Source organism: Sceloporus occidentalis, unplaced genomic scaffold, assembly GCF_023333645.1.
Source record: "Sceloporus occidentalis isolate IW3139 unplaced genomic scaffold, rSceOcc1.0.p SCAF_1, whole genome shotgun sequence".
Lineage (NCBI taxonomy): Eukaryota > Metazoa > Chordata > Lepidosauria > Squamata > Phrynosomatidae > Sceloporus > Sceloporus occidentalis.
Window position 1 is genome coordinate 219,977,650 of NW_028316981.1, and position 11,946 is coordinate 219,989,595.

An 11,946-nucleotide genomic window follows, 5' to 3' on the forward strand; every position below is an offset into this window, starting at 1 on the left:
GTGGGAGAAAGTTCTGTTTGTTCCTCAGGTCTTACTTTTGTACAACCATATATAGGAAAAACAAGTCATCTGTCTTAGCAGCACCTTATAATTTTTCCCATAGACATTACTTTTAAAGGACAAACCAAAATATAACCAGACCATATGGATGACACGGTCAGTTGTGAAAATACAATGGTTAAATATAAATGAATGAAAGCAACACTAATTATCTAACAGGAATTTAATGCGGACTTACGTCAAACATCGAATTTAAAATGTATTTTATAAACAGACATTTATGTATGTGTCAACAAAGTGATGTCAAGACAATTTTTTCCAAGGCTTACATTTCCACCAGATGTTTTAAAGGTTGGTATTTATTCTGATTTTTGTTCTGCGCCTTTAGTTTCCTTCAACATTTCTTGCCAGTTTTTCTCCATTTCCTCCTTGCAGGTAAGAAAGGCATCTTCCAGGCGTCTCATTGAGTTGGCCAAGTCTGGGTTAGCACGCAGCACCACCATATCATAAGCCATCCAGGTAGCCTGCACTGGAACAGCACAACAAAAAAACAAGGGTAATTGGCTGGGGTTTATTAAGAAATGTATAAAAGTTGGCAATTAATTACCAATTAATTAACTTCCCCACAACTTTCCATATCACTGACTCTCAAGGTAAGTCTTTGAATGATTGGTTTTTGACAGCCTAGCTGTGGAAGTTTTCACCAACTACTGGGGATCACAGATAGCTTTCAACAAGGGCATTGTGCTTGATTCAACAAATTTATATATACTAGATAATATACTAAATAAGGTGGACAGTGCTAAACAGCATGCACTGGTTGTCTAAGAAACAAAGTAGACTTAAAAATGCCTTGAGACATAAGGGAATTATGGTTTTCAACATCGGTTTCAGTTTACTAATCAACAAGGGCAATGTTCTATATACTACAAAACACACATAAGGGGCTTTTAAATCTGTAACAGAAAACGGCCCCTAAAGGAATCTGAACTGTCACATAAAGTGAGAACACATATTAGGCTTTGCAGTAGGAAAAAACTGGGTGATTTAATCTTTTAAACTCTTCCCAGTAATGAAAAAACATGCTACGTGACAGTTCAGATTCCTTTAGGGATTCTCTTCTGTTACAGGTTTTAAAGTCTCTGTGTACGTCTGAAGTATACAGAACATTGTTGATTAGCAAACTGAAGATGAAACTGACAGATCTTTACATAAGAAAATATATAAAACTTCATCACTTCATTGCCTGGTCTTGGTTTCTTTTTTCTCAGCTATCATTTCTCACTTGTTCTTATGGGAATGATTGCACTGTATCTACCCCAAACTATGGAGAACTAGAGGAGACAAAATAGTTTCCTCTGCTTTATTTATGTAGATGGTAATAATAATAATAATAATAATAATAATAATAATAATAATAATAATATTTACCCATTCTTAATAAACTGACTAAACCAAAGGGTTCTCCTTACAGCTCAAGACCCTTTCACAAAAAAATTAGAATTTAAAAAGGAAATTCAATTTGCTATTAAGCTGTTCTTTTAATACACCAAACAGTTTTTGGCCAAACAAAATCAAACCTAATACATTTTATGTTTCTGAAGTAACAAAGTTGACTTTTAGTCTGTAAAGGATGTAGATATGACATTCCCCCCCCCCCTCATTTTTCACAAAAACATCATTTTCTACCCCCAAAAAATGAGGGGGAATATGAGAAAACTATTTTCTAGGCCTCAAAATTACGATATCCTACATCTTTGCTGCACTCATGTCTTGTTTGTGCAGTTTGTGCTGGAAACTATGGGGACAGCAAAGATTTGGTCTGACCTAGCCCAGCTCTTACAATATTTCTTTTTGAGCTCAATCTCCCTTCCCTTTAATTCACGTAACAGAAATCCTGCTTTTGAATGAAAAGATCACACTTGTCCAAAACAGTTTTGAGCACCATGCAATCTCTGGTGTGTTCTAAAAACAACACAGAGAAACATTAAAACAAATCAGCATCTATTTTATTTTATTTTAAAGGAGCCAGTTAAAGTCTATAGTAGGCTGATAGTCCCTGGATGAAAATAAGAAGTGGTGCACTCATTTCTTTTTTAAAAAAACCACTCACAAATGGCTAGTTTTCTCATAGCATTTTAAAGCTATTTACAAAAGCCAAACACAATCTGTAGCTTGGCCCTTACTTATGATAAGGCTTTTATTTAAGATAATCTATATCAGGAAAACTTTTTTCCTATATAGTTAACGGAATCAGAAAAATGAGACATTTTGTTCTTATCGTTATTTTGGTCTGACAGTTTAAAGAATATTGAACAATATCCATTTTAAAATCTCTTCACAAATAATGAAGGACTTTAATTTACTTATTGGAAAGCTTTCTTAAAGGTGCTTAAATGAGCACTGTTCATATTGACAGCAGTTACAAAATACCAAATGTCACAAGGACAAATCATATTTAGCTGAAAGATATAATTCTTAAGTATTTCACAAATACTTCAGCCTGTGTTTGTATTGTTCTGATAAAACAGACGTTATCCAGTTCTGCTGCATTTGATTTGTACTTGACCAGATAAGTATGAGTCAAAGCCATCTACAACAAACTGAATGGGTCCCAGATGGGCAGTAGGATCTTTGTCAGCTGCATGTTCATTTCTCCCTTATTGGATTGAGATGGCAGTATGCAAGCATACATCCACACCTGATAGTTTTTCCATGTCTTCCAGTAGTTTTTCTAAGTCTCTGTTCAGATCCTCAAGCATTTTTACCATGTTGTCATAATTTCTTTCGTAGGTTTCACATTTGGCCATCTAACAAGAAAAAAGTAACAGTGACATGAATGACAATGCAACATGTAATGCCCTGACATCAAAGATTGCCCTGAGGCCATTTTACTAATTGTCATAGAAGAGATAAAATTATGTTAAGCATTTCACCCTGGTCTTCATTTGAAAATATCCCATGTGGCTTATCTAAAACCTGTAAGAATGAAAGTGGGGAGAGGGGGAGTGACTGAATCACTGTACAGCAGTGGTTCCCAGCCTTTGATCCTCCAGATGATTCAGACTTCAACTGGCTGGGGCTTCAGGAAGCTGAAGTCCAAAACAAAGAGAGGACAAAAGATTGGGAACCACTGCTCTAGAAGAGCAAGGGTGGGGAAAGTGCACCCATGAATTGCATGCAGCTTCCACAAGGCCATTTTTGAGGGCACCAGCACCCACAAAATATATTCCCCAGGAAAACCTTTTTTACACACAATATTCCCTATTCGGTCTACAATAATCTCCTAAAGAAGTGAAGAAACAAATCAACAAGGCAAGAGCCATCTACTACAAGACAAACCAAAACCAAAAATGAGCATTTAGACCAAGAATAGTCATTCCTGTGAGACTGAAGACACTGTCCACAACACAACAGTTTATCTCTCATGGCAACCAGGTCAGGCAGGATCTCAAAATTCAAAAAATGTCATAACCTTTGTCTCCAACCTCATTCACCTCAGTTTTGCTTTCCAGCACTGATAAGCAATCCAACAACTTTAGACCATACTTTCATTACTTACTTAAACTTTTTTACCCCTGAGGGGTGGATTATGTCTTCAGCCTCACTAGAATGACCATTCTTGGTAAGCGTCGACCATTCATTCTCTGTAAGGCTGACACATGGAATATACCCAACCACCAAATCTCAGGGAGGGCCTAAGCATTCTGTTGGTTAACAAGAGCCTGGAGGACTGTCCTCCCAAAGGCTGCTTGACTAGATCTGAATTTGTCCATTCTATAGTGCTTCAGAAAGTTAGCGACTCCTTCCAGCTTGCAGCTTTACATACTTTGGAAGCAACTACTGCATAGGCTGTTGATGATGCCATTGATCTGGTAGAATGAGCACAAACATGTTTTGGTCTTTAGCGGCTCTTCCACGGCCCTGGGGAAGCTTCCTGATGTGTTGGGGGCTTGTGGCGTGTAACCACCATGCCCAAGACACCCGGAAGCTGGCTGACATGCGGATGCTCTGGGTGCCTTCAGGGCGTCATGGGGGCATCTTAGAGAGTTGAAAAGCCCCAGAGCCATTTTCCACCTGACGTCTTTGTTTTTTGGATGACGAGATGTCTTCTAACTCTTTTTGTTTCTTTTTCTTATTTCCTAAGTCTGAAGACATTTTAATGTAGTCCGTTTACTTCTACTACTAACTTACTGATTAATAGGAGAGAGGTCTAATTCTCTGACCAGTCGTTAAGGTAGGAAATTTAAAAACTGAGGTGAGAAGGGTCGGAAACAATGGTTATAACATTTTTTGAGTGCTGAGATACTGCCTGACCTAGTGGGCATGAGGGATAAACCCACATGTTGTGGATTCTGTTTTCAGCCTAACAGAGAGTGACAGAACAGTCCTAGTTATTGCCTACAGTCTCCAGCTGAGACCACTAAAACACATCATCAATGAACTTTAACTAGGCCTAGAGAATAATACACCTGTCTCACAAACTCTGAGAGGCAAGCCTTTCCCAAGGAAGTATCTGGTCAAAAAAACAGAAATGAATCCATGCATTGTGTTCTTGTCTCTGGAGAACAGGAAACAAGATTGCTCCATCTTCTAGATGATATTCCTTTAGCTATTAAAAATAACTATCATAAGCTCAGCCTTCCGAAAGCTAAACATGCTTATCTCCTTATGTTGTTCCTCCTAAAGCTTTGTTTCCACACCTTTTTAAAAAAACATTTTTATTAAACACAAACATTTTCTAGAGTAAAACTACATATAAGGGAGGAAAAACTTAACAAACATTAAACAAAACTTAACACACCACAAGCAAACAGACAAAAAACATGCACAAAAAGGCAATTACATGTTTGATCTCCACATGCTAGTCGTTGGTATAAATATCCATATCCTCTACCTCCTTTATTTGCCAGTGTCTCCTGCATAGGTTCCCTCTGCCATGATTTTATTGTTATATTTGTTAGCTGTAATTTGACTGTTGATGCGAGGCAGGAAAGTGTGATTGAGAATCAGAGCTTCAGACACAGATTGTTACTGAAAAGCTCCAGGGCCATTCAGCCTGGGAGAGGAATGTAAGAAGAATGTCGATGATGGTGACTGCAGGAAGTTATAACAGTGACACAGACACTTTGGGTTCAGTTCTGGGGGGGAATGGATTTCTGTGATGATCATCTGCAATAAACTCTTTCTGGTTCATCCATTAAGTCTGGTTATTGAGCTAGAGACAGGACATCAGAGATTGCCAGAACTGAAATAAGTACCGGAACTCTACCTGGAGCAACCATATCTTCAGAAAGAGAACCTGAGATAAGTTTAAGCAGAACTTCTTAACACCTTCTTTGCCTTAGTCTTCTCTGAAAAGGAGAATAGTGATGAATCTTGGGGAAATAGAGATGATGCAGTAAGGAAAATGTAGCACAGGTAGAGAGGTAGTACAGGAATATGTGGCTACTCTAAATAAATTCAAATCTCCAGAGCCAGATGAGCTACATCCAAATGTATTAAAAGAACTTGCAGAAGTAATCTCAGAAGCACTGTCAATAATCTTTGAGCATTCCTGAAGAAGTCCCAGAAGACTGGAGGAGGAAAAAATGCCCCCATATTCAAAAAAGGATCAAAACTAGAATCAAATAATAACCATTCTGTCAGCCTGACGTCAATACCAGGAAGATTCTAGGGCAGATAATTACACAACCTGTTAAGCACTTGAAAATGAATGTTGTGATTACTAAAAGTCATGCCAGACTAATTTTATCTTTATATATATATATATATATATATATATATATATATATATAATTACTAGCTTGGTAGATGAAGGGAATGCTGTGAAAGTAATATAACTTGTTTTTGGTAAGGCCTTTGACCAGGTCCCCCATGCTATTGTTGCAAAAAAGTTAGTAAAATGTGGGCTAGACAATGTGAATCTTAGATGGATTTGTAACTGGTTGACTGGCTGAACCTAATGCGTACTCAACAATGGCTTCTCATCCTAAAGAGAAGTAACTATTGGGATGCCACAGCATTCTGTCCTGGGCCCAATGCCATTGAACTTCTTTATTAATACCTTGGATGATGAAACAGAGGGCATGCTTATCAAATTTGCCGATGACTCTAAATCAGGAGGGGTTGACTGCAGAGGACAAGATCAGGGTTCAAAGTGACTTTAACAGATTAGAAAACTGGGCCCAAATTAACAAAATACATTTCAAGAAGGAGAAATGTATTTCCCATATACTTGGGCAATAGGAGAAATGTATTTCTCATATACTTGGGCAATAGGAGAAATGTATTTCCCATATACTTGGGCAATAAAAATGGAATGCATAGATATAGGATGGGCAACACCTGGCTTAACATAGAACCATAGAATCCTAGCATTGGGAGAGACCACAAGCACCATCCAGTTCAACCCCATCCTTCCATGGAATAAGACACAATCAAAGCCATCCCAATAGATGGCCACCCAGCCTCCAAAGAAGGAGATCCCACCAGTCTCCAAGGCAGTGTGTTCGACTGTCAAACAGCTCTTACTGTCAGGAAGATCTTCCTAATGTTCAGGCAGAATCTCTTTTTCTTTAGCTGGAATCCATTGCTCTGTGTTCTAGTCTCTGGAACAGCAGAAAACAAGCTTGCTCCATCCAGTGGCTATGTCCAATGGCTGTTGCCCTCAGATTCCTGTCTGAGCTGTCCCTGCTTTTCGTGAACCATTCTTCGAGACAGGTTTGATATCACCTTTCAAACTAGCCCTCCAAATCAGCTATCTCCTTTCACTTCTCCATTTTGATTAGCTCTGTATGCTGTATGTATTACAGTGAGTTATTATTGTATATGTGTTCTTTCACATTCTTTCTTACATGGAACACACTCCCTTAGAGGGTAGTGGAGTCTCCTTCCTTGGAACAGGCTGGATGGCCATCTGTCAGGGGTGCTTTGAATTCCTGCATGGCAGGGGTTTGGACTGGGTGGGCCTTGTGGCCTCCTCCAACTCTATGATTCTCTGATTCCTCCCAAATAAAAGCTTTCTTAGTTCACCAGTGCCTGGAGTTTCTATCAGTTTGTATTGGTATAAAAAGGTGCTTCTCAGTCCCAGAGGTTGCCCACCCTCTCACAAGTCAGAGTAATATTCCCAAACATTTTTATGATAGACCACCATTGTTAGTGGAGGCTTTGTGTATTCCTGCATGGCAGGAGGTTGGACCAGATGGTCTTTGTGTTCTCTTTCTCCTCTAGGATTCTATTATTCTATGATGCTATAGTTAACACATAGAAGAACATTAATATTTTAAACATGTAGCCATTTATCCACTAAGGAATACTATCTCTTCTGTTGTGGAACTATACATCTCTAAATAGGCATCTAAGGAGTTAATATCTTTGGGCATTGCTGTATCTAGCAGCATCCATTATTATAGCTATCAGAATGGGAAACAAATGTATTTATTTGTTTGACAGCAAAGATTATTGGGGGGGGTGGGGAGCTGTTCCCTGGCTGAGCTGGTTGCTGGATTATCCTGAGAGTCCTTTTGTTTCTTCCTTTGTGACTCTAGCTTGCTATCCATAAAGACGAATTAGTTTATAACAAGTTGGAAAAAAAATTCTCCATGGCTGGCATACTCCATGGCTAGGGATATCCTAGCTCCTCAGGTAAGAGATAGAAGGCATTGGTGGGATACAGACCACTCCTTTCCCCGACAGATTGGGGCCTCAGCAGCCACAGCGGCAGCCCTAGAAGCCCCGATTCACTGCTTTTCCAGGCCTTGGGGAAGCAGCAAAATGCTGCTTCCCCAAAGACTGGAAAGGGGTGTCCTTGGGGCTTCATGCCCCAAGGACACCCTAACAGTGGCGGGGAGAGAGAGAAAGAGGCCGCTCAGCCCTCTTCCATATCGCTAGCGCGGCCATGTAAAGGCCGCGCCAGTGATATGCGCGGCGAAAGGAGCTCTGTTTCAAAGCTCCTTTAGATGCCGCTGAAAGGGCTCCAGAAGCACCCTGTAACGGTGGCAGCACATAATGGCTGTGCCGCGCTGTTTGGATGCGGCACAGCCGTCATGTCAGAATTGCGGCACCCATCTGTACAGGGTGGCGCCATTTTGACGTATGGAGTATGTGCCAGGGTTAGGGAGCGTCTGTAAAAGATGCTCCAAGGCAACCCTAGCATGTACTCAGTACGTGCTAAAAGGCCTATCTGGACAGGGCCATCATCACTAGCCAAGATGTGAAACTGGGGAGAACAAGAGATTGCTGAAAAGCCTCCACAACTGAACTACAAGCTTTTACTACTGTAAGAGTAGGCTAAGCAACATGGATTTATATATTTACACAAGTGTTTTAGGTTTTTTTAGCTTTTCTTTTATCGTGCCCTCCATTTTGCCTCCTCCTCCTTCGAGATAGGAGGAGATCTGGCCAGTTTGATTCGGAGGAGATCTGGTCAGTTTGATTCGGTTTGGCTGTTTCATTTCATCCAGCTTTTTGAAAATGGATTCATGCTTCACTTGGTTAGGTTTCTTTCCCTATTTGGGGAGAGACCTATTCCCAGAGAGAGAGAGAGAGAGAGATTTATTAATAAACTGCACTGAAATCTAATATTTGGACTTTATGAGAGACACCTGGATTTTTTTAACAAAAGAAAAGAACACTCTACTTTAATAATACCAAGCTTCCTGGTTTTATTTTATATAAATATCTCATGAGAAAGTAATGGTTTCTAATGGAGTGAATTATAAGTTACTATGGCCCTGGACAGACGGGCCTATAGTGCACCCTTGTCACGTGCTACAGGTTGGCCGAGGACACACTGCCCATACGTGCCTCACCCCTAGAATGTGACAAGGGCGTCAAAATGATGGCACCCTGTACACACGGGCGCTGCCATTTTGACGCGACAGACACTTAGCGTCCGCACGTCGCGCCTCCTTTTGATGTTGCGAGTGCGCCATTGGCACACTGTGGCATCACAAGGACGCCGCAGAAAGAACCCGCTTTTTGCGGGTTCTTTTTGCTGCGCGAGGAAGCCGTGCGCTTTGTCCACTGAGGCTTCCTCGCGCGGCAAAACAAGGCGCCGGCAGACCGCCCTTTTTGGGTGGTCTGTACCCCACCTATATAACTTTACTATGCAGAGAGCCAGAGTGGTATAGTGGTTTGTGCACTGGACTATGACTCTAGAGAACAAGGTTCAAATCCCAAATTGGCTATAGAAAACCAGTGGGTGACCTTGGGCAAGTCATTCTCTCTCAGCCTCAGAGGATGGCAATGGCAAACCCCCTCTGAACACACCCTACCAAGAAAATCCCATGTATGTTTGCCTTAGTGTCGCCATAAGTTGAAACAACTTGAAGGCACACGACAGCCACCTCAAGGCTATAATTCTGGGATGAAGTCCCACTGCAGAAACATAGGCCTGTTCCAGACTGCCAAAATAAAGCTGCTTCGGGTCTCTTTGGAGGTATGCTATTTAAATGATGCATGGGTCCTAAGAGTCCGGAGGTCGCGCCAAAGCCACACTCCATTCCTAAGAACTGGAGTGCAGCTTTGGTGCAGCTTCCGGATTCTTAGGATGCATGCATCATTTAAACAGCATACCTCCAAAGAGACCCAAAGCAGCTTTATTTTGGCAGTCTGTAACAGGCCATACTTACTCTTGAACAAGTCCCACTGAATTTAGTTCTACATAGACATGTAATTTCTGATTTCTGTGTATGAAATTTCAAATTTCTGTATAGGGTTGTGTGAAAGCCAGACAGCGAAGAAAGTTGATAGGAAGAGAATCAGCCCACTTGAAATGTGGTGTTGGAGGAGAGTTCTGTGGACACCAGGGACTACCAAAAAGACAAGTGAATTGGCCTAAGAGCAAATCCAGCCTGAACTCTCAGTTCAGGTTAAACTGAGACTGCTGCCCTTTCAGGAGAAGACATGACTCCCTGGAAAGACAATGCTTGGGAGGGTAAAAGGAGAGAGGAAAAGAGGGAGGTGGACAAAGAGACTCAATGGAGGAAACCACAATGGGGGGCCTGAGTGTGCAAGGCCTGAGCAGGGCTGTTGGTGAGAGGGAGGGTTGGAGGTCTCTGGTTGATAGGGCTGCCATGAATCGATGTCAGCTTGAGGGCAGTTAACAACAAAGCGCAGAGCCCTTGAGCAACTGGTGCCCCTTCTTCAAAGTACTGCCTGCAAGAGAAATGGCTAAAATCATTTTCAACGCAGCTTTGAAACGAGGACTGGAGTGGCTGAATGGTTGTGTTTTTAATGTGAAGTCCAAGGCTTTCATGGCCGGCATCCATAGTTTTTTGTGGGTTTTTGGGGCTCTGTGGCCATGTTCTAGAAGAGCTTCTTCCTGACGTTTCGCCAGCATCTGTGGCTATGGGCATCTTCAGAAGATGCTTGCCTGGAAAAAGTTGGGTGTATGTATGTATGTATTGTGTGTGTGTGTGTGTGTGTGTGTGTGTGTATATATATATATATATATATATATATACACACACACACACACACATATATATATACATACACACACTCACACAGGCTCACACAGTATATATATACCCAACTCCTTTCCAGGCAAGCATTCTCTGAAGATGCCCATAGCCACAGATGCTGGCGAAACGTCAGGAAGAAACTCTTCTAGAACATGGCCACACAGCCCCAAAAACCCCCACAAAAAACTGTGGTTGTGTTGTTGTTTCCTTGCGCTTGTTCTTCACTCTGGTTCAGGGTGACATTAAGGCACGTCCTCCTTTTCCAGGACATGTCCTCCACCTCTGCCTTCTGTCCAGTTCCAACTCCATAGATATGAAATAAGGCCGTTGGGGCGGAGCAAGAGGTTGCGTTGAGGAGGGAGCCTTCAGCCCAGAAGCCGCGGGCGACTCGTTTCGCCTCGCCCTAGTCCTCTCCTTCCTTGAGGAGGAGGAGGCGACGGCGGAGAGGCGTACTCACCCTCGGGCCGAGCTCTGCGCCTCCCCCGTCAGGGCAAAGCCTCCAATGGGTCCCCACCGAGACCACCAGCGCCGCCACCAGGCCCTCCCTCCCGGCTCGCTCCCCTCAGCAACGACTCTCGCTCGGCCCAACCGTCCTTCCCCTTCAGGGGCTCAGTTTCACAACGCCCGCCTCATGCTAGGCGCTTCCCAGGGCCTCCGCCATCGCCTTCAGAAAGGGAACGGCAGGGGCGCCTTTTCTTCCCTCTTCCTTCAGGCGAGACGAGGCCGCTCCTTTCCCGCCTAAACCCCCGCCGCTTGCCTGCTCGCCCGCCGCCCTCTTCCCTCCCTGGCCCTCGTTCTTTCCCCCATTCCTGACAGTAAACACAGAATGGCCGCGCATGAAGAAACAACCGTTTCCTGCCAGTCCGTGGCATTGGAAAACCAGGTTGTTCGCTTGGCCCAATGCAATGTAAATCGTCATAAATTTCATCCCTGGAGGCAAAAACGAATAAACTTTGTGCAAAAAGCTGGCTTTATTTGTGTAAATAACATGTTTCCTGCACAGTAAACAACCCTTTCAGGGATAATGGCGTCGTCGTCGTGGACAATGTTCCTGAGAGAGGAGAGGAGGATGAGGCCGCGTTAATGGCGGCGGCCCCTCTCCTCCATCGAAGCCGAGAGAGTCATCATGGAGGCTTAAGCCATGGAAACCTAGGGAAGCCCTTGTTTCCTGAGGGGAGCTAGGAACACTCTCCCTCACGCTCTGCGGGAAGGAGGCCATCTTTCCTCCTCCTCCTGAGTGGGAGGGACAGCGTTTGTCCTTCACAAAATGGCTGCCGAGATGAGGGAAGCCATTAAAAGCAGCAGCAGCAGCAGAGCCTTGGGCGGGAGGAATTTACCACAGAAATTGAGTTATTATCATCACCTTCATCATCATTTATTTATTCATATTGCACTGTAAAGTTTGCACAGCGCTTCACATAGAATAAAAATCTGCCAAGTGGCGTACAATCTAAAACATGACATGACTAAAATAATA

General features: G+C 42.7%; 1 protein-coding gene across 3 annotated transcripts; it reads right to left on the minus strand.

The window, feature by feature from the left end:
- Positions 1–213: 213 nt before the first annotated feature.
- Positions 214–11,267, minus strand: SYCE3 (synaptonemal complex central element protein 3). 3 transcript variants are annotated; one of them, XM_089489016.1, is made up of 3 exons: positions 11,134–11,267; positions 2,702–2,810; positions 214–529 (listed from the first exon to the last, which is right to left on the minus strand). In XM_089489016.1, exons 2-3 carry the CDS (start codon positions 2,808–2,810, stop codon positions 360–362), a joined length of 279 nt encoding a protein of 92 aa, XP_089345142.1. In that variant the 5' UTR covers positions 11,134–11,267; the 3' UTR covers positions 214–359. The 3 variants fall into 3 exon arrangements, with proteins under 3 accessions (XP_089345142.1, XP_089345143.1, XP_089345144.1); XM_089489017.1 differs by lacking the exon at positions 11,134–11,267 and adding an exon at positions 10,927–11,116; XM_089489018.1 differs by lacking the exon at positions 11,134–11,267 and adding an exon at positions 5,273–5,348.
- Positions 11,268–11,946: the final 679 nt, after the last annotated feature.

Bases quoted from the DNA above. Each gene is read 5' to 3' on its own strand.
- SYCE3 (XM_089489016.1), bottom strand. From the start codon at position 2,810: ATGGCCAAATGTGAAACCTACGAAAGAAATTATGACAACATGGTAAAA. The intron at 530-2,701 runs GTGTGGATGTAT...GTGCTGTTCCAG, and splicing joins AGACATGGAAAAACTATCAG to TGCAGGCTACCTGGATGGCT.